Raw genomic sequence first — 22,396 nt, 5'->3', positions numbered from 1 at the left:
TTTAAGGGGTAGGATAATTAAAGAGGCAACTCAAATTAACTCTGATCGCTTTTATTCAAACGTTTACATTGCAAACAGTGAAAATTATGTTTCATGCCTCGAGAGGTACCAGATCCTGACAAATAGGTTCAGGGACGAAACAGTCCAAAACTGAGAGGTGACTCAAATTAAACACTGAGTGAAGGGAAATCTTAATGCTACAGCATTCTAGAATATTCTGTGCTTTCAACTTTGTGGCAACAGTTTGGGGAAGGCCCTTTCCTGTTTCTGCATGACAATGCCCCTGTGCACAAAAAAAAGGGTTCTACAGAAATGGTTTGTCGAGATCGGCGTGGAAAAACTTGACTGGCCTGCACAGAGCTCTGATCTCAACCCCAGCAAACACCTTTGGGATAAATTGGAAAGCTGACTGCGAGCCAGGCTTAATCACCCAACATCAGTGCCCGACCTCACTAATGCTCTTGTTCCTGAATGGAAGCAAGTCCCTGCAGCAATATTTCCAACATTTAGTGGAAAGCCTCCCCAGAAGAGTGGAGGCTGTTATAGCAAAGGGGGGACCAACTCCATATTAATGCCCATGATTTTGGAATGAGATTTTCAATGAACAGGTGTCCACATACTTTTGGTCATGTTGTGTATCTAGAACCTAAAATGGTTCTTTGGCTGTCCCCATGTAGAACCCTTTCTACATGAAACCCCAAAGGGTTCTCCCTGGAACCAAAAAGGGTTCAGCCGAAGAACCCTTTTTTCTAAGAGTGTATGATTTTGAACACTCAAAGCAACTGAAAAACGTCCATGGCAGGCGTTGTTGTTACCAACCGTATCTTTCTACATGACTTCTGAGTGATAGAAAGCACGAGCACCACCACCCATCATTACTATGACAACTAGCATAGCAATGTCAGCAAATTATTGCTGTCTGAACACACATAAATCCGATTTTGTCACTTTTAAATTGCTCTTTGGACCGTCAGTATTCCAAAACACATTAAAAAAAAGTTTGATCGTTAAGGTCTGCAGTGTGAACAAGGCAAATGCTTTTAAAACCAAATTATGCACCTCCTTGATTGATAATACCAAGTGAATGTCACGGCTGTTGAAAGAACTGGACCAAGGTGCAGCGTTGTGAGCGTACATTTTCTTTAATTAATCAATAATGACGCCGAACAAAACAATACATAATACAAACCGTGAAGCTCAAAGGCTATGTGCCCTAAACAAAGTCAACTTCCCACAAAGACAGGTGAGAAAAAAAGGCTACCTAAGTATGGTTCCCAATCAGAGACAACGATAGACAGCTGTCCCTGATTGAGAACCATACCCGGCCAAAACATAGAAATAGAAAATCATAGAAACACAAAACATAGAATGCCCACCCCAACTCACGCCCTGACCAAACCAAAATAGAGACATAAAAAGGATCTCTAAGGTCAGGGCGTGACATTACCCCCCCCCAAAGGTGCGGACTCCGGCCGCAAAACCTAAACCTATAGTGGAGGGTCTGGGTGGGCATATATCCGCGGCGACGGCTCAGGTGTGGGACGCAGACCCCGCTCCACCGCTGGCTCACCCCACTTTGGTGGCACCTCTGGTGCGGGGACCCTCGCCGCCGACCCCGGACTGGGGACCCTCGTAGCGGGCCCCGGACTGAGCACCCTTGTTGCGGGCCCCGGACTGGGCACCCTCGTTGCGGGCCCCGGACTGGGCACCCTCGTTGCGGGCCCTGGACTGGAGGCCGTCGCTGGAGTCTCCGGACTGGAGACCGTTGCTCGAGCCTCCGGAATGGAGACCTTCGCTGGAGGCTTCTTGCCATGGATCATCACAGGAGGCTTCGTGCCATGGATCATCACCGGAGGCTTCGTGCCATGGATCATCACCGGCTTCGTGCCATAGATCATCACCAGAGGCTTCTTGCCATGGATCATCACCGGAGGCTTCTTGCCATGGATCATCACTGGAGTGGAGAGACACACAGGAGGCCTGGCTCTGGGAGCAGGCACAGGACTCACCAGGCTGGGGAGACATTCAGGAGGATTAGTTCTTAGCGCAGGCACATGACTTACCATGCTGGGGAGACATGCAGTAGGCCTTGTCCTTGGCTGAGGCACCGGATACACTGGGCCGTGGAGGCGCACTGGAGGTCTCGAGCTAAGAGCCTGCACAACCCGTCCTGGCTGGATGGTGACTTTGGCCCTGCACGTGCGGGGCGCAGGCACAGGACTCACTGGGCTGTGCAGACGCACTGGAGACACAGTGCACAGAGCCGGCGCAGGATATCCTGGGCCGTAGAGACATACTGAAGGTCTGGAGAGCAGGGCTGGCACAATCCTTCCTGTTTATATGCCCACCCTAGCCCGGCAGATGCGGGGAGCTGGGATGTAGCGCACCGGGCTAAGAACGCGTACTGGAGACACCGTGCGCTCCACCGCATAACACGGTGCCTGACCAGTACGACGCCTGCCACGGTAAGCACGGGGAGTTGGCTCAGGTCTCCAACCTGACTGTCACACTCCCGTGTGCCACCCCAATTCTTTTGGGGGGGGCTGCCTCTCGGGCTTCCTTGTCAGCCGTGTTCCCTCATAACGATGCCTCTCTGCTTTAGCTGCTGCCTTCGCCTTCCTCTCTGCTTCTACCTGCTCACAGGGCAGGCGACCTTTCCTGCCAGGATCTCCTCCCACGTCCAGGATCCTTTGCCATTTAGGATGTCCTCCCATGTCCAGTCCTCCTTCTTACCACGCTGCTTGGTCCTTTGTTGGTGGGAAGTTCTGTCACGGCTGTTGAAAGAACTGGACCAAGGTGCAGCGTGGTGAGCGTACATTTTCTTTAATTAATCAATAATGACGCCGAACAAAACAATACATAATACAAAAACAAACCGTGAAGCTCAAAGGCTATGTGCCCTAAACAAAGTCAACTTCCCACAAAGACAGGTGGGGAAAAAAGGCTACCTAAGTATGGTTCCCAATCAGAGACAACGATAGACAGCTGTCCCTGATTGAGAACCATACATAGAAAACATAGAAACATAGAAATAGAAAATCATAGAAACACAAAACATAGAATGCCCACCCCAACTCACACCCTGACCAAACCAAAATAGAGACATAAAAAGGATCTCTAAGGTCAGGGCGTGACAGTGAATCATTATCGTCAAGACCAGTGAACTGTTTGGCACTCCTTCACAGACAGACACACTTATTTATCATATGGAATAGGGAATCTTGTCAGTTCTGCTACAGAAAATTCCTCCAGCACCAAGGTCAATGCCATGTGTAAAGGAAGGATTACAGTTGATAGGTTAGGATAGTTGACTACAAATATTCATACGTACAGTACACATTAATACATTTGAATAATATATATTAAGATAGCTGTGAGTCTAGCTAACAACGCATTCTGACATTTCAGCTCTAATTCATTCATGAATTGTCCCAATTTAATACAATAGCCTCGATTTTCAATATTTATTACAAACACCTGTCTTGCCTTGAACTACTAAAGTGTATTAGTTTGTCGTGACACCAATTAACATATTTGTTTCTGCGTTCCATGATCACAAGTTTGTTGTCTGTTTGACTTACAATCAAATATTCCAAAACACCAATTATGTCAGTGTGCACTTCCTGATCTAATTAGCTGGTGAATGCTTATGGGTGATATGATGATGATATGCACCCGTAAGGTGAGAAGTTATTCAGCGCAGGTTCCCACATATACCTGTAGTAATGCACCTGACGCTCCAGGCCTTGCTTTATGTGCCTGTCACTATCAATCACTACAACCGTGTGTGTGTGTGTGTGTCCGCCCTCTGATGATGAATACCTGACATATCAAGCTGTCCTGGTCATGTCTGATTCATACAGGCAGCTGTGTCTCAAATAGCACTGATCCATATGTTACTGACTGGGTTTGAACCAGACTTTGCCACACCCTTCACACACACAACAGGCACATGACACATAGTTCCCCCTTAACAGCTCCTTTATTCAGGTCTCCAACATTAATTAAAGCAAAACAAATAAGTGCTAAAATATTAAAATCACACAATTCTCAAACACAAGATAAAGACAGATTCCTTAAATAAAATACCGTAGTACTCTGTATACCAACTTGTATCATCATTACTCAAAACATGACCAGACTGGGAAAGTGCTTCTCCAAAAGAGGCCTTGGCAAGACAATGATATTCAGAGCAGTTAGTTGGCTAAAGGACACACAGATCATGGGACCAGGCTAATCAGAAAGTGCTTCTCCGGAGTTTTAGTCTTCGACTGTGAAGCTGTACTGGGCTGGCCTGGTTACGCATCCACCATGGTTGCTGGAGCCTTGTTGGAAAGGACAATATGAAAAGAAAATATGCTGGCCAGCACAGTGCTGTTCGGGTCGGCCCTATAGTGTGAAGCAGGCATTGGGTTCTCCAATTCTGATCTTGGAGAGCTGCTGGGTGTGTAGGATTTTGTTCTAGACCTGCGTTAACAGCACAGTGCACCCAGTAGCTCTCCAGGATGGGCGTTGGAGACCACTGACAATCTCCATGGTGATGTGTGTGAAGTGTGTGACAGTCCTGCCTAAGTCTAGAGCAGGGGTGGGCAAACTTTTTTGCTCGAGGGCCACATTGGGATTTAGAAATTCAACAATTGGGGGACCAATTGTTTGTTAAAATCAATTTGTGGGGGCCTCCCAAGTGGCACAGGGGTCTAAGGCACTGCATTGCAGTGCTTGAGGCATCACTACAGACCCGGGTTTGATCCCAGGCTGTGTCACAGCTGGCCGTGACTGGGAGACTCATGAGGCGGTGTACAATTGGCCCAGCATCGTCCGGGTTAGGGGAGGGTTTGGCAGGCCGAGATTTCCTTGTCCCATCGTGCTCTAGCAACTCCTGTGGCGGGCCGGGCGCATGCATGCTGACACGGTCGCCAGGTGTATGGTGTTTCCTCTGACACATTGGTGCGGCTGGCTTCCGGGTTAAGCGGCCATTGTGTCAAGAAGCAGTGCGGCTTGGCTGGGTCGTGTTTCGGACGACGCATTGCTCTCGACCTTCACCTCTCCCGAGTCCGTACGGGAGTTGCAGCAATGGGACAGGACTGTAACTACCAATTGGATACCACGAAATTGGGGAGAAAAGGGGGTATGTCTCACGGGCCGGATTGAAGTCTCCGGCGGGTCGGATACGGCCCGCGGGCCGTACTTTGCCCCCCCCCCCCGGTCTAGAACTATGTCCAGAATGGCACCCTATTCCTTTCATAGCAGGGCTCCAAAAGTATTCCACTATAGAGGGAATAGGGAGCCATTTCAGACTGGCACTAGTACTGAGATAGAATCGTGATCAGGCCTGCCAGGTGAACCATCTAATGTAAGGCATTTACAGAGCAGTACAGCATTATATTGTAACACAGACTATTTCAACAGAGGTCTTTGACCTGCATTTTTGGCGCTCGGAGCATAAAAATGTCACTGTACCCTGCAATTACATCTGCGACCCTTTGCATGCAACTAATAAACTCTGATTTGATAAATGTTCACATTCATTGTTACATTTTAGACAACCCGCCGGTAAAGGTCTCCAAGCCCCCAAAATACCAAGCAAACACACAACAGGGGCGGCATCTTCTGTCCTCTTTACCAGTTCTCATATAGCTTCCTCTTACCAGCTCTCATACAGCTTCCTCTTACCAGCTCTCATACAGCTTCCTGAACAACACTAATAGCCAGGTAGTCCAGTCTGTTGCTGCTTTAGCCAACTCATCTCCGAGTTCCTTAATTGTTACCCCAAATGTGTATGGCTTGACAATGATAGAAGAGTTGGCTACATTCATTATGGGACCAGGCTAAAAGAGTTGGCTACAGCACAATCAACATGGGACCAGGCTAAATCATTGCAAAGAAACCAACAACAAACAAAGGTACGGTTTCAAATAGAGGAGCCATTTTATCGAAAATAACCTCGGAACTAATGATCATGAGCTGTGCCTATACACATTGTTTACGTTAGATCCATATAAATTGTGCTGCCTTCTCATAGACACCACAGAATGATGTTCTGAGCTACAGTACAGTACATCCCAGTACTAGTATTAGGAAAAATAGGGCTACATTGTTTCGGTGAGGTTTAGTGGACAGAAAATGTCACCCCTTTAAACAGATTACAAATGTGATCATTAGAAGACACAGAGATACTACTGATTGGTCTCACACTCTAACGTGGTGCTGAAGGTTCATAACCCCACACAACTATCTCACAGTTTTACAGCTATATCAGTTCAAGGCCTAAAGATTGAGACGAATCTGTGTTTGAGTGTTTGCGTGTGTGTGTGTGTGTGTGTGTGTGTGTGTGTGTGTGTGTGTGTGTGTGTGTGTGTGTGTGTGTGTGTGTGTGTGTGTGTGTGTGTGTGTGTGTGTGTGTGTGTGTGTGTGTGTGTGTGTGTGTGTGTGTGTGTGTGTGTGTGTGTGTGTGCGTTATGGGAAACTCTGCCACTGGTCCTGGTTTTTTTCCAGGGGTATCTCAGATGATCTAGGATGAATTAGTCAGCAAGTTGCTGAGAACTGCAACCAGAAAAGGACACGCTGGATTAACACCGGACAATCACAACACCGGACAATCACAACACAGGACAAACACAACACCGGACAAACACAACACAGGACAAACACAACACCGGACAAACACAACACCGGACAAACACAACACCGGACAAACACAACACCGGACAAACACAACACAGGACAAACACAACACCGGACAAACACAATACCGGACAAACACAACACCGGACAATCACAACACCGGACAAACACAACACCGGACAAACACAACACCGGACAAACACAACACTGGACAAACACAACACCGGACAAACACAACACCGGACAAACACAACACCGGACAAACACAACACCGGACAAACACAACACCGGACAAACACAACACATCACAGCAGACTAGTGTTTGATTTGTTTGATTTATTAAGACATTACGTACTACGTACCCTGGGGATCTGACTGGGTCTCAGCTTTCTCCTTAGGGGCACTCACTATGTCCCCTGATGGAGAGACAGGGAATTCATTTATCTCTCTCTCTCTAGTGGTGAATGTAGCTACATTAACAGACTGCACATTATGTAGTTGATGGTATCTCACCTCCACTGTTCTTGAAACAGAGCTTCTTCTTCTGATAGGCGAAGTATCCGGTGGCAGCTCCAACGATCGCCACGCCGATAGCACACAGAATGCTCACAACCGAGCCAGAGCTAGCCCCTATAGAGACAACAGTACACTGGTTATAACACTGCCTTTAATGCAGCTTGTTGCGTGGTTCTATTAGGTGCTTCTGTACAGTATTTTCACAGCAGATTTATTTCATATCAGGTAGTGCAGTGTGATGCTGTTTCATTCAGACATACAGTATGTTGCATCCAGACATACTGTTCATACACTGTAGGGCTCTGCTTGTGTCCAGAGCAGTGGCGTTCCTTGTGAAATGTGGCGAGGTTGTATGTGTGTGCATTATAATATGTGTCTCTAACGCCAGAGAGTATTCTGAAACATACATCCAATAATTACTACTACCCTCCACACAACTGTCAGCAGGTACAGCTACTAACTCTGTCAACACATCCAGTTCTTAACTCTGTCACTGCGTCAATCGAACTCTTCCCACATACAGTAAGACAATACGACACAGCAGAATACCATCACAACAGAGTCACTACACACAAGAAATAACAACCATAGTTTAAATGAATGGAACCCCCCGCACACTTCACTTGCTAACTATCACTTAACTTTTCTGCCTTTCCACCACTGTCAGAGGTCCCACTTTAGTACAGTAAACAAGGGATATTTTGAGAGTACATGGTGAGGGGGTTTCTTTTCTTTTGAACGTGTTTAAGAGAGAGAGAGAGAGAGAGAGAGAGAGAGAGAGAGAGAGAGAGAGAGAGAGAGAGAGAGAGAGAGAGAGAGAGAGAGAGAGAGAGAGAGAGAGAGAGAGAGAGAGAGAGAGAGAGAGAGAGAGAGAGAGAGAGAGAGAGAGAGAGAGAGAGAGAGATGTTGACACTGGTCTACTTCCATTGCTTTAATGTATTGTTGTTGAATTGAGAGAGAAGAGAGAAGAGAGAAACAGAGAAAGACAGAGAAAGAGAGAGAAAGAAAGAATGAGACAGAGAGAGAGAGAAAGAGAAAGAAACAGATAGTAAGATAAGATAGGAGTAAGATGATGAAAGAGCGTATAGCACAAGTTGAAATTTGAGTTGTGTTTGCTGTAGTTATAGCTATCAGTAATAAACTGCACGGTGACAGTTATGTTTGAGAGGAACGTTCGCAGGTGGGCGGTTTAGGCAGGTACTATAGAAACTACACATCCCCCCACGCACACCGTCTGCAGGTGCTCAGTAGTGTCTGAGAGGACATCGTGTCCTCACACGCACATACGCACACACACATACGCGCACACACACACCTACAGACATGCACGCAGACACACACACACATGCACACACACACACGATGGAAATGGAATGTGGGGAAGAGAACCCTCTGAGACAAGAAAGGACAGGTAAGACACTTAGCTCCCATCACTGATCCCCGCTATCAGTATGGAAACTAAAAACCATTCCACAGGATGGAAACTAAAAAACATTCCACAGGATGGAAACTAAAAAACATTCCATAGGATGGAAACTAAAAAACATTCCACAGGATGGAAACTAAAAAACATTCCATAGGATGGAAACTAAAAACCATTCCACAGTATGGAAACTAAAAACCATTCCACAGGATGGAAACTAAAAACCATTCCACAGGATGGAAACTAAAAACCATTCCACAGGATGGAAACTAAAAACCATTCCATAGGATGGAAACTAAAAACCATTCCATAGGATGGAAACTAAAAACCATTCCATAGGATGGAAACTAAAAACCATTCCACAGTATGGAAACTAAAAACCATTCCATAGGATGGAAACTAAAAACCATTCCACAGGATGGAAACTAAAAACCATTCCACAGTATGGAAACTAAAAACCATTCCATAGGATGGAAACTAAAAACCATTCCACAGTATGGAAACTAAAACCATTCCATAGGATGGAAACTAAAAACCATTCCATAGGATGGAAACTAAAAACCATTCCACAGGATGGAAACTAAAAACCATTCCATAGGATGGAAACTAAAAACCATTCCATAGGATGGAAACTAAAAACCATTCCACAGTATGGAAACTAAAACCATTCCATAGGATGGAAACTAAAAACCATTCCACAGGATGGACACTAAAAACCATTCCACAGAATGGAAACTAAAAACCATTCCATAGAATGGAAACTAAAAACCATTCCACAGGATGGAAACTAAAAACCATTCCACAGGATGGAAACTAAAAAACATTCCACAGGATGGAAACTAAAAAACATTCCATAGGATGGAAACTAAAAACCATTCCACAGGATGGAAACTAAAAACCATTCCACAGGATGGAAACTAAAAAACATTCCACAGGATGGAAACTAAAAAACATTCCACAGGATGGAAACTAAAAACCATTCCACAGTATGGAAACTAAAAACCATTCCACAGTATGGAAACTAAAAACCATTCCATAGGATGGAAACTAAAAACCATTCCACAGAATGGAAACTAAAAACCATTCCACAGGATGGAAACTAAAAACCATTCCACAGTATGGTAACTAAAAACCATTCCACAGGATGGAAACTAAAAACCATTCCACAGGATGGAAACTAAAAACCATTCCACAGGATGGAAACGAAAAACCATTCCACAGGATGGAAACTAAAAACCATTCCACAGTATGGAAACTAAAAACCATTCCACAGTATGGAAACTAAAACCATTCCATAGGATGGAAACTAAAAACCATTCCATAGGATGGAAACTAAAAACCATTCCACAGGATGGACACTAAAAACCATTCCACAGTATGGAAACTAAAAACCATTCCACAGGATGGAAACTAAAAACCATTCCATAGGATGGAAACTAAAAACCATTCCATAGGATGGAAACTAAAAACCATTCCACAGTATGGAAACTCAAACCATTCCATAGGATGGAAACTAAAAACCATTCCATAGGATGGAAACTAAAAACCATTCCACAGGATGGAAACTAAAAACCATTCCATAGGATGGAAACTAAAAACCATTCCATAGGATGGAAACTAAAAACCATTCCACAGTATGGAAACTAAAACCATTCCATAGGATGGAAACTAAAAACCATTCCACAGGATGGACACTAAAAACCATTCCACAGAATGGAAACTAAAAACCATTCCATAGAATGGAAACTAAAAACCATTCCACAGGATGGAAACTAAAAACCATTCCACAGGATGGAAACTAAAAAACATTCCACAGGATGGAAACTAAAAACCATTCCACAGGATGGAAACTAAAAACCATTCCACAGGATGGAAACTAAAAAACATTCCACAGGATGGAAACTAAAAAACATTCCACAGGATGGAAACTAAAAAACATTCCACAGGATGGAAACTAAAAACCATTCCACAGTATGGAAACTAAAAACTATTCCACAGGATGGACACAGAGAAAAAAGACAGAGGGAGGGAGAAGGACTTACCTTGAGCTTCCGCTGTGCCTGTTCAGAAGAGAATAGACAGAAACACACAATTATTAACATAACACACACACAAATGAAACACACACACACTAACACACCCACAATAATTCACATATTATAAACTGGGTGGTTTGAGCCCTGAATGCTGATTGGCTGACAGCTGTGGTATACATGACAAAACATTTATTTTTACTGCTCTAATTACGTTGGTAAGCAGTTTATAATAGCAATAAGGCACCTCTGGGGTTTGTGGTATATTACCACGGCTAAGGTCTATATCCAGGCACTCCGCGTTGCGTTGTGCATAAGAACAGCCCTTAGCCGTGGTATATTGGCCATATACCACACCCCCTTGTGCCTTATTGCTTAAATATATCATTAAGGGAAGCAAGGCTCTTACGTTCTGCTTCTGCGGTATGGGCTGGGAAGAGAGGGGAGGGAGGGAAATAGTGTCTGTAATGTAGTTGATGCCCTGAGGCTAGTACTACTATAGAGTTTCTGCTCTAACCAGTTCGGAGAGGAACAGATCTACACGCAAACACACACACATACTTAACTAACATTTATATTTGCATATGGATAGTAGTGACTATGAGCAATTAATGACTGGAGCATGTGACTCATTCATTACTGTATATTAGTCACTTTATTTGTCATAGAACACAATGAGTCCTGAGCATTTAATATATTTTAATAGACTCCATATGTAGCTGCACATCAGAGTGTATTCAACAGGACACAGCATAATGATGTAGGAATGTTCACATTGAGTAGATCAAGTTCAAGTTTCAGTTAACAGACATGTGTCTGGTTCCATACTGTGCTTTAGCCAGCTCTTCTAGCCTGCCTGGTTCCATACTGTGCTTTAGCCAGCTCTTCTAGCCTGCCTGGTTCTATATTGTGCTTTAGCCAGCTCTTCTAGCCTGCCAGGTTCTATATTGTGCTTTAGCCAGCTCTTCTAGCCTGCCAGGTTCTATATTGTGCTTTAGCCAGCTCTTCTAGCCTGCCTGGTTCTATATTGTGCTTTAGCCAGCTCTTCTAGCCTGCCTGGTTCTATATTGTGCTTTAGCCAGCTCTTCTAGCCTGGCTGGTTCTATACTGTGCTTTAGCCAGCTCTTCTAGCCTGCCTGGTTCTATATTGTGCATTAACTAGCTCTTTTAGCCTGGCTGTTTGCATATTGTATGTGTTGTAGCTAACTATTCTACCCTGGCTGGTTGCATATTGTATGTGTTGTAGCCACCACCACCAGTATAAGATACTAACCAACTGAGCCCCCTCGGCGGCTCTTCCCTCCCGTAGGTGTCTCCTTTGTGGGCTTGCTCTCCTCTTGTGCTTCAGGCTCAGCTTCTGTAAAGGAAGGATGGAGGAGAGGTGAGACAGGTGTTGTTAGGGAGGATCGAAGAGAGGTGAGACAGGAAGAAGAACAGAGACTCTGTTGTCCTTCAGCTGTTTTAACTATCTCTCTCTCTCTCTCTCTCTCTCTCTCTCTCTCTCTCTCTCTCTCTCTCTCTCTCTCTCTCTCTCTCTCTCTCTCCTACTTCCTTAGCAACCGTATCCGGAGTGGAATACTGAGACACGCACCTTAGTGATACTCACGGCGAGGCATGGCTTAACGTGCCGTAGGGTACAGCCGTAGGGTACTTCCGTTACTATTATGTGAATTGTTCCTACTTTACTCATAATCCGTCAACGGCAATATATTTTTTTTTAAATAATTCTAATTAAACATTTTGGATATGCTTGGTTAGTCTTTAAAGAATATTTTTTTTTTCAAACAATAGAAACCAAAACATACACATACAAAAAACAACATACAGACAAACACAAACATCAACATCACCCCTGCCCAGACCCACCTGTTCTCACCCCCATCTCCAGTGGCTGCACTACACTCCGCCACGTCCTCAAATTTCACAATTTTGTTCCTCTCTGTCTCTCACGCTCTTTCAATATTCAGATAATGAAGCATATGATTGTTCGATTGTCTTAATGAGGGAGAATTGGATGATTTCCAGTTTTTAGTATATGTTTTTTCAAGACAATTGACAAAAAGAGCATCAGCCAACCCATCGCGAAAGGTTGTTAGATCGAATCCTCATTGAGGAGACTCTCTCCATGCAGACAAAGACAGATTTTGGTTGTGGCATTTTTGTGGCTATTTGTTTTGTTTGCGTTGGCACCTTTCAACACCCCTAATTATCACATGTATACATGCGACCACTCACTTACACTACTGACTACTGACTAAACACACACCATTGTTAATTGTATTTACTTTACTTTAGTTAATGAATATATTTAGTTATTCTTTATCTCCACGTTGTCTCCCTTTTTGTTACGGGCTTCGAGCCGGTTCGTGACACATGCCATCTGTAAATACGAATAAAATTGTTAAATTACAAGCCTTCCCACTAGCCATGATTGGCTGAGATAATGAGTGGGCTGGACCTGCCGAGTTCGGAGTTTGGATTGGTCTGCCATAAAGAAGGCTTCTGTCTATTTGAGCTGGTCAGTTTGAGTTGGTAATCCTGTCGAACGCGGCTTTTTTTTTAAACGGATCGCGTAGTAAAGCTGCATAAGTGTTGCTCTCCACTTTCTGGAGGATTGAGTTTAAAAATCAGTGGAATTAGAGTATGATAGCTAAAGATGGTGAAAACACCTGTCTCCGGATTACATCTTCAAACTAAGGGCAACCATGGCATCTGTGACAGGGAGACACGTCCATCATGCATGATGATTTAAGATAGTCTAGCTAGCTACATTTTCACATATTACACATTTCAAATTTTTGAAAAAGGGTTTTCATTTTAGGCTAACTAGCTAGCTAACTTTAGCTGGCTGGCTTCCTAACTAACATTACGTGTATGACCTTATTATTCGTATCCCAGAGCTGTTTGCTTTGCTAGTTAGAGCCTAATGTTAGCTAGCTAACATTGAACATGGTTGGTTAGCTCCCAGCAGATTCATGCAGAGTAGTAACAACATGATTTGGCATTATGTTCATTGATGAACTGAGTACAGTTAGATGGCTGGCTTGTTAGCTAATGTTACATGATGTGTGTGATCTTACACATAGTTTACCTAGCTAGGTTCATTGTTTACCTAGCTAGTCTTAAGCTAAAGGGTACAGCACCCGTTGAATATGGCCGGTGTCAGTAAACGTAGGCAAAAAAGCGTGAGTGAGAGCTGGCTGGCTGAATGACTCTCTGACTGGCTGGTTAGGCTGTTTTCATGTTATCCAGAGGTAAACAAATCATTGGCCAGAGCATCTAGTGTGCGCACTGAACGCTCCGAGAGCGAAACGAGATGGGTGGGTTAAAGCTTAAGATGGTGTAAAAGATGCTGAATGGGTGTAGACAAAGAAGAGCTCTTCACTAGATACCAAAATATTCATAGGCCATTTTCTCAAAAGTGAGTTTACAAGTTGATCAACTTTCAAAGCAGAATTACTTTCCCATTGTTCCTCAAATGCAGTGTATGATCTACCATTTTGTAGCTCTGAGTCTCTACTTTTATCCCATGTAAAAAACACAATTTCAATTGTTGCTACATAATACCAAATCCAGGTGGTGAGTCACATGACGTCTTGAAATAAGCAGACAGATTAAAAGCACATTTACATTGTAATACTTATGACAGCCAACTTTCTAACTCCTCCGATAACTTTTGTACTTTATATCATTCCCAGAAGGCATTGATTATTGAGTTATTGTTAGTTTTACACTTAATACATGACTCTGTCGTTGTGCTATAGAATTTGTGATTTTTGTATCTTGTATAATAAATTCTACACTAATTTATACTGGATTAAGTGTACATTTTCTTTACCTGTAATTTCGTTAGATACGTTCCATCATTCCCTCCATCTTGTGCCAATATCAGTTATTTTTATGTCTTGGTTCCAATAGTTTATATTTATTTCTAAGATGTAGTCAGTTGGATAGGCTCTCTGCAAGGTTTGTATATCTATATTGGCCAGTCCAAAATTGATTTTTAATTCTGTCATGGAAATATATATTTTTCCTATAAATGCATTTCCTATCAAGTCATTTCCGATTTCTATGCCTTTAGTTTTCCATATGGACCCATTTATCTGTGAATTGTGAAAAGCTACCCAATGATTGTTCCGGGTTTTGTTTTTTGGGAGTGATAGTGGTTCTTGTAGAATCCATTTCATTTTCTTCCATGTTGTTATAGTGTTAACTATGAAGTTGATAATGTTCTTAGCTTCTATCCTTTGAAAATAGACACGTGAAAAGATTATGGGGGTGAGCATGCGTATCTTCAATATGTACCAATTGTTCCTCTTTAGTGCATTTAACAATGTGTTTCAAGTACAAGCCCTGGGTGGTGAGTTGATACAATTCCAAATCTAAGCGGTTAAAACTACCCTCTGACTTAGGAAGACGTAAAACGTCCCTTTTTATTCTGAGTTTTATTTGCCCATATAAAGTATGTTATGGCAGAGTATACTTTTTTAAAGAATGTCTTTGGTGAGGTAATTGGTATTGCCAAGTATAGATATAAAAACTTTGGAAATCATGCCATTCTGTAGAGATTTATTCTACCTGTAAGATTTATGGGAAGATTTTTCCGTTTAAATAATCTGCTTTCATATTGTTGAGTAATGGGATAAAGTTATCTGTTTGTGTTGTCTGTCACTTCTTAAACATCCTAAGTACTTCATATTTTTTGTGGTCCACTTAAAGGATTGCTGTGTAGATCTTTACTTTTTACATTTCAGTCATGTAGAAGATGCTCTTATCCAGAGTTACTTACAGTTATGACATTCATCTTCAGATAGCTAGGTGGGACAACCACATATCACAGGCATAGAAAGTACATTTTTCCTCAATAAAGTAGCTATCAGTAGAGTCAGAGGAAGGGGAAGGGGGTCGGTTCATGTGCAAATGCTGGGGGGGGGGGGGGGGGGGGGGGGGTGAGGTGAGGAGGAGGATTAAGACACTGTTTGGAAGATATGCTGTCCTAGCTTCAGGGGGAAGCTGGTTCCACCATTGCCAGGTGCCAGGACAGAGAAGTGCTTAGATTGGGCTGAGCGGGAGCTGCTCTTTTGTAGGTGTGGGAGGGCCAAGAGACCTGAGGTGGCAGAACGGAGTGCTCGGGTTGGGGTGTAGAGTTTGAGCATAGCCTGAAGGTAGGGAGGGGAAGTTCCTCTTGCTGTTCCATAGGTAAGCACCATAGTCTTGTAGAGGATGCGAGCTTCGACTGGAAGCCAGTTGAGTGTGTGGAGGAGCGGGTTGACATAAGAGAACTTGGGAAGGTTGAAAACCAGGCAGATTGCTGCGTTCTGGATAAGTTGCAGAGGGTTAATGGCACAAGCGGGGAGCCCAGCCAACAGCGAGTTGCAGTAGTCCAGAAGGTAGAGGACAAGTGCCTGGATTAGGACTTGCACAGTGAGTTAGAAAAGGCCATTCAAGACGGTCGAAAGCCTTTTTGTCATCTACAGCCATTATTGATAAATGTATATCTTTTTTTATAGCGTATTGTATTATACTGAAACATGTTCTTCTATTTGTTTGTAAATGTCATTTTTAATAAACCCTGCTTAATTAATTCATATATATCAAGTCTGGTTGGTCATTTTTTAAATACTTTGATGTCGTCTTAATCAACAAACTACATTATACCTAAAAACACTTTCATTCTAAACGTAAAAATATTAGCATGAATAGACTGTCGCATGGAATGTATGTCATGATTATCAGCCAAAGAGCCTATTGAAATGTACTTTCTTCAATTAGCTAACTAACCCTGCTTTTAAGATGCGAAAAGCTGTTAGGTACCGTTTTGTTTGAGCAATAGTAGGAGAAAAGACCACCAAATGAAGTTTCATCAACTGCCCAAGTGCCAGGTTATACGAACCTCATGGTTTCAGGCTGTTACGCCACGTTGATGATGGAAAGCTGTGTGATCCTAGTCACCGTGCTTCTACATCTACATTGCTTGCTGTTTGGGGTTTTAGGCTGGGTTTCTGTATAGAACTTTGTGACATCGGCTGATGTAAAAAGGGCTTTATAAATAAATGTGATTGATCCGGTTACTCGATACATTTATGTGTGTTCAAAGCACTACATCACTGGTAAGTTGCTAATACTTGTTTGTATCCAACTAGCTATGTGAATTGCATGAAGTTTGCAAGTTAGCTTGTAGTAAGGACTAGTGAGTTTTATCCGCCCAAATAACAGCTATAATATTCTTCTGTATTTGGATATTTATGCAAACCTGGAGATTCCACCATGTAGGTGTAGATATTGCCATAAGCTACTTTGAGCCATTTGGTAGGGTTGTCTCTTCAGCTGGTCTCTGGAAAGTTGAAAGGACATATAGGCAAGCCAAAAAGAATAAACTTTTCTATATACCTAGACCGTTCCAAGGGCAGGCAAAGGCTCGAAGTAGTTACGTGACATGTCTAAGACAAGCAAATTAGATTGAGATGAACTTCTCTCGCTAGCCAGCCAGCTAACGTCAGCTAACCGGCAAAAAATCTAGGAGTAAGCAAACAGCGACGAAAGTATAATACGACAGCTTTATTAGCTTTACTGTCAGTGTTAGCAGGCCGGTTAACAAATTAGAGAGGCAGAATAAGTATCATGCAAATCATTTGTTGTAACAGCCAATTATGTTAATAACGATATGTGAGGCTGCTGAAGACTCGTGTCAATAGTTTGCTTAGGATGACGCTAAAGCTAGGCTAATTACATTGGAGTAACGGGAGTACCCTACAGCTGTACCCTACTCTGGGGCATGGTCACACCTCGCGGGTGTATCTATTCTGATTGTTGACAGAACCAGCCTGTGGCAGTCATTATGGTAAAGAACAACATCCAGAACTGGAGAGAACAGGTGGAATGTCCCTTGAGGATGAGAACATAGAGGACTGCCCTGGAATGGATGTCAGTACAGATAGGACTGCTGTTTTAATGGCCAAGCTAAACACATAGAGGACTACAGTAGCACTAGAGACTGCACAGACTAGTGGTATCTGTGACTCCAATGTTGTAGGCCTAGCTGTAACTGCAGCAGTGGAAGGTGAGCTGGATTACCTAACATTAATAAATGCCACCTCACGAAAGTCTGATAACAGAGCTTCTGAAACACAGTAACTGTTTTTTTCTAATAGTTCTATAGTAAACCATCTGTACTGTCTCATCACAAATCTGCAGTCTTATAAATGCAGAGGGGAATACTGATATGTTTGGTATTGACAGTACCACAGTAAGTAAACCATCCTTACCTGGTTCAACAGCTTCAGACAGGTCTAGTTCACCTGCAATGGAAACAGACACACAGAAACAGACATAAACACAGATCACAGATAAATATAAGCAGCACATGCAGGTTGATTGATGACTGTCTGAGAGGCAGAGTTGTTTGTTCAGCATACGCTTTGAAAACAGAGCAGGTACTACCTGAGCTATATATTTCCATTTTTCCATTTCAAGTGTTTTGTGTTTTGGGCCTAATGAACACCACTGTCAATGTCTAACTGTAGATGTGTGCAGGTGAGAGGTGATGGTTAATAGATCAGGGGTTTACAGGTAGGAGGGGTGTGAATGTGTTGACGCTGTGTTTTACCTCCGTCTTCTGGTGCAGGCGCCGCTTCCGACTCTGAGAAACAAACAGACCTTTATCAGATACCATGGCTATACTGAGAGAACATCATTGGCAAAGTTCCATTAAAACAATGTTATACTTATTACAGTAATACTATTTTAACCCATCACTCTTATCACTCACAGACAACAGATCTAAACTGTGATTTAGGCCGGGATTTAAACTGATCGCCCTTTTTCGGCTATGCACCTTCTAAAGGGCAGCTAAACTCGAAAAACAATTTAACTGGTTGGAAACATCCTATATTTACACAAAGTGTAAATAGCATAATTCTGGTCATAAAGTCAGTATCTTCCAAAACTGAGATTTACGAGATTTAGGGAATCTGTTACGTTCCGAGATACATTGGATATTTGAGGGTTGGGTTTTGATTTCAATGATGCCCAATAACACGGGGATGGTAACGCCTAGGGAGAATTGTCATGCACAGAGAAACAGCTGCGCTGATTGCACCTTTTCTAATAATAGCAGAACCTACAGACATTGAGACAGACCTGTCCATTATGCAGCGCCTCAGACTTGTTTACATAAGAAAACACCTTGCCATTGTTATGTTGAAAGGACACGTGGCCCCTAAGCCCTTTATCGAGTGGCCACTTGCTGATGTGACAGTGATCACTCGAATCTGCCACTGTTTTGGGCAAAATGAGAATTTAGACAGATGCCAATTGTCAATATTCCAAAATTCAAAATCTATTTGCGAGCATCTTGTGTCCAATCACAACCTGTTCTGTAGCATGATTCCCTATGAAACACTGCCAACTAGATGGTAATAGGTAGTGAGAAAGTTGTAAAAACAAAACAGCACCGAAGCACACAAGCTGGTTTAGCTAACGTAGCCTGCCTGATCAATGTGGCTGCTAGCTACTAGATAGCTTCATTGACAAAAATGGAACTTAGCTAGCTGTTGATTTTGGGCACTGATAAACAGTGTGTAGCTTGTCCTTTATGAAGGATAGTTTAACAGCTTGCTGATGAAGTTGTAGACCTATTCTCAGAAATCAGTCCGTACTAACAACATGTGTCTAAGCAATGGTGAGTTAGCTTAGCACCGCATCAGCTGACTCGATAGTGTCTGCATTGACTCGTTTTCATGCAAAACATTTTTACTTCAGAAATACTGCACAAAACACCTTAGCACAATGTACAATTTCACGACTAAGACCTCCTCGACAGAAACGTCAAAATGTATTACAGATTTATTGATTTACACTACATGACCAAAAGTATGTGGACCCCTGCTCGTCGAACATCTCATTCCAAAATCATGGGCATTAATATAGAGTTGGTCCCCCTTTGCTGCTATAACAGTCTCCACTCTTCTGGGAAAGCTTTCCACTGGATATTGCTGAAGGGGACTTGCTTCCATTCAGCCACAAGAGCGTTAGTGAGGTCAGGCACTGATGTTGGGGGATTTAGGCCTGACTCACAGTCGGCGTTCCAATTCATCCCAAAGGTATTCGATGGGGTTGAGATCAGGGCTCTGTGCAGGCCAGTCAAGTTCTTTCACACTGATCTTAACAAACCACTTCTGTATGGACCATTATTCCTCCTCCATCAAACTTTACAGTTGTCACTATGCATTCAGACAGGTAGACCCAGATTAATCCGTCGGACTGCCAGATGGTGAAGTGTGATTCATCACTCCAAAGAATGCGTTTCCACTGCTCCAGAGTTCAATAGCGACGAGCTTTACACCACTCCAGATACACCTGTCAGCAACGGGTGTGACTGAAATAGCCGAATCTACTCATTTTAAGGGGTGTCCACATACCTTTGTATATATAGTGTATCTTCAATTAATGAACTATTTTGATGTGGTTGAGGCTATGTTGTTGCTATGGGGATTCAAGAGGGACAAACAACAATGACTTCCAGGGTACGATATAGCGATCATAGCACACCCACATCGAACCACACCCCATGAAGCAAATAAAAACATTTTTAATGAGCAGCAGCAAACCTAGGAGCAAGCCCAGGCAAAAACGGTGAGTTCAGCCGCCCTTTAAAGGCTATGTTCCCATGTTCGACTGCATTGCAGCGTTTTCCGTGCGTGCAGTCTCTGTGAACATGGGAATGTGGGGGCGGCTGAACTCATTATGCCGGCTCAATCGTAAATGATCTTTAAATGTGAAGTGAGCCATGAAGTCGATCTTCCACGGTCCGGAGTGAATCTAGGCATTAAACACACATTTCATAATAAAGTAAGAACTACACAGAGAGGGATGGGTGTGTGGGTGTGAGTGTATACGCCAGCGTGTGTATTTTGAAGGAGAAAACTAATATCAATTCATTTGAATTTACACTTTTAGAGGAGAGTGCATTGAGGCCTACACACTGGCAGAATCACAGTATCAATATATTTGGATATACAGTTTGAGTTCAACAGTTTAAGACTTCTTTCAGGACACCTTGGCCTTGCATTCCAACATACATTTTGTCTATAATTGAACTTCTACATTGTCCTGTGGGAACTCTAAAAGGTCATTGGCTAGAATGTCAGGATCTGTTGCTGTGGCAGGCTGTTGACTCTGTCAGTCAGAGTCCTCAGAAGGCAAACTAAATTGACTCTCCCCACCGACTTCACCTGAACTTCCAGCCCCTCCACTCTAGATTCCCAAAAGTAAGGACAAACGGATCCAAGAACTCGTTCATACACAACACTACCATACAGCTAAATGAATGGAAACGGGTCACATACACTTAACAGACATGCAAAGGCCAGGAATGTACTGTAGTTATATGGGGTGTCTGACCTGCAGCTTCCTCTTCTACAGCAGGTTCCTCTGCTTCTGGTTCTGCCGTCTCCGCTTCGAAACATAACAATAACCGTTAACAACTGTGTGTGTGTGTGTGTGTGCGTGCGTATGTGTGTGTGTGTGTGTGTGGCTCACCTGGTTCTGGCTCAGCTTCAGGGGCCACCTCTACTTCCACTGCTGGTTTTTCTACTACTTCTGTGTCCTCTGTCGGAGCCTCTCCTTCTGCAGTTGCAGCCCCATCCTTTGTAGCCGGAGCCTCCCCTTCTGCAGCTGCAGCCTCTTGGTCTGTAGTCGGAGCCACCTCAGAACTTGCAGCCTCCTCCTCTGTAGCCTCCTCCTCTTCTGCAGCCTCCTCCACTTCTTCTGTCGGAGCCTCCTCAGCTGCTGGGGCCTCCTCTACGGCTACGTCCTCTGCTTCTGCCCCGGGCTCTGCTGCTTCTGCCTCTGCTTCCTTTGTTTCTGGCTCAGCAGCAGGGTCTTCTGGAGAGAGGAACATACTTTTCCTTAAGCAGGCAGCAGGTATGGTGTCCCACATCAAATTTTATAACATCATCAATAAATATTCAGACAGACGTCGACTTTCAGATGGCAGGACTACTCTAGTGTGTGTGTGTGTGTGTGTGTGTGTGTGTGTGTGTGTGTGTGTGTGTGTGTGTGTGTGTGTGTGTGTGTGTGTGTGTGTGTGTGTGTGTGTGTGTGTGTGTGTGTGTGTGTGTGTGTGTGTGTGTGTGTTGCAGTCATAGGGGGCAGTGACATTCCCCTATTGTAAGTAAGGTGCAGCATTGTGCCAGAGAGTGTAGAGGCGAAACAGCAGACTACCTTCTCACTCCAACCCTCTTCTTTTTCTCAACCAGGCATGGCCAGCTGGCCCTAGTGGGACACAGTGTGTGCAGGCTTTTGTTTCAGCCCTACTCCTGATCCACCTTCTGATTTAACGGGCCACACTGAATAGCTGACCAGTTGAATGAGGTGTTCGAGCTGGGTTGGAACAAAGACTATACACTCTATGGCCCTCAGAGACTGGAGTTGCCCATCCCTGTTCTAAAGAACAGAATCAATAGTCCTGAAACACAATCCATCAACAATGACCAAGGCAGGCATGTCATAATATGTTTGTACTGTACTGTATGTGGGAGTTTCGTCAGGAAAAGAGAGACAGGGACTTAAGACTACTGTACCTAATACATACTGTTCATTAAGACTACTGTACCTAATACATACTGTTCCTTAAGACTACTGTTCCTTAAGACTACTGTACCTAATACATACTGTTCATTAAGACTACTGTTCATTAAGACTACTGTACCTAATACATACTGTTCATTAAGACTACTGTACCTAATACATACTGTTCCTTAAGACTACTGTTCATTAAGACTACTGTTCATTAAGACTA

At 43.4% G+C, this 22,396-nt stretch overlaps 1 protein-coding gene across 1 annotated transcript in view; it reads right to left on the bottom strand.

The window, feature by feature from the left end:
* Positions 1-3,450: 3,450 nt before the first annotated feature.
* Positions 3,451-22,396, bottom strand: part of LOC139538831 (brain acid soluble protein 1-like) — a 42,153-nt gene continuing 23,207 nt past the window's right edge. Inside the window, exons 2-10 of the mRNA XM_071341310.1 lie at positions 21,136-21,480; positions 20,998-21,051; positions 18,203-18,235; positions 17,862-17,894; positions 11,870-11,953; positions 10,606-10,623; positions 7,138-7,254; positions 6,987-7,040; positions 3,451-6,543 (exon numbers count right to left, since the gene is read on the bottom strand). Coding sequence (XP_071197411.1) covers positions 6,512-6,543; positions 6,987-7,040; positions 7,138-7,254; positions 10,606-10,623; positions 11,870-11,953; positions 17,862-17,894; positions 18,203-18,235; positions 20,998-21,051; positions 21,136-21,480 — 770 coding nt within the window. The 3' untranslated portion in view covers positions 3,451-6,511. The remainder of the gene's footprint in view (positions 6,544-6,986; positions 7,041-7,137; positions 7,255-10,605; positions 10,624-11,869; positions 11,954-17,861; positions 17,895-18,202; positions 18,236-20,997; positions 21,052-21,135; positions 21,481-22,396) is intronic.

The sequence above is a fragment of the Salvelinus alpinus genome, chromosome 14 (genome assembly GCF_045679555.1).
Source record: "Salvelinus alpinus chromosome 14, SLU_Salpinus.1, whole genome shotgun sequence".
Classification (NCBI taxonomy): Eukaryota; Metazoa; Chordata; class Actinopteri; order Salmoniformes; family Salmonidae; genus Salvelinus; species Salvelinus alpinus.
Note: the sequence above shows the minus strand (reverse complement) of the source record. Positions and strands in the feature narration are given on the sequence as shown.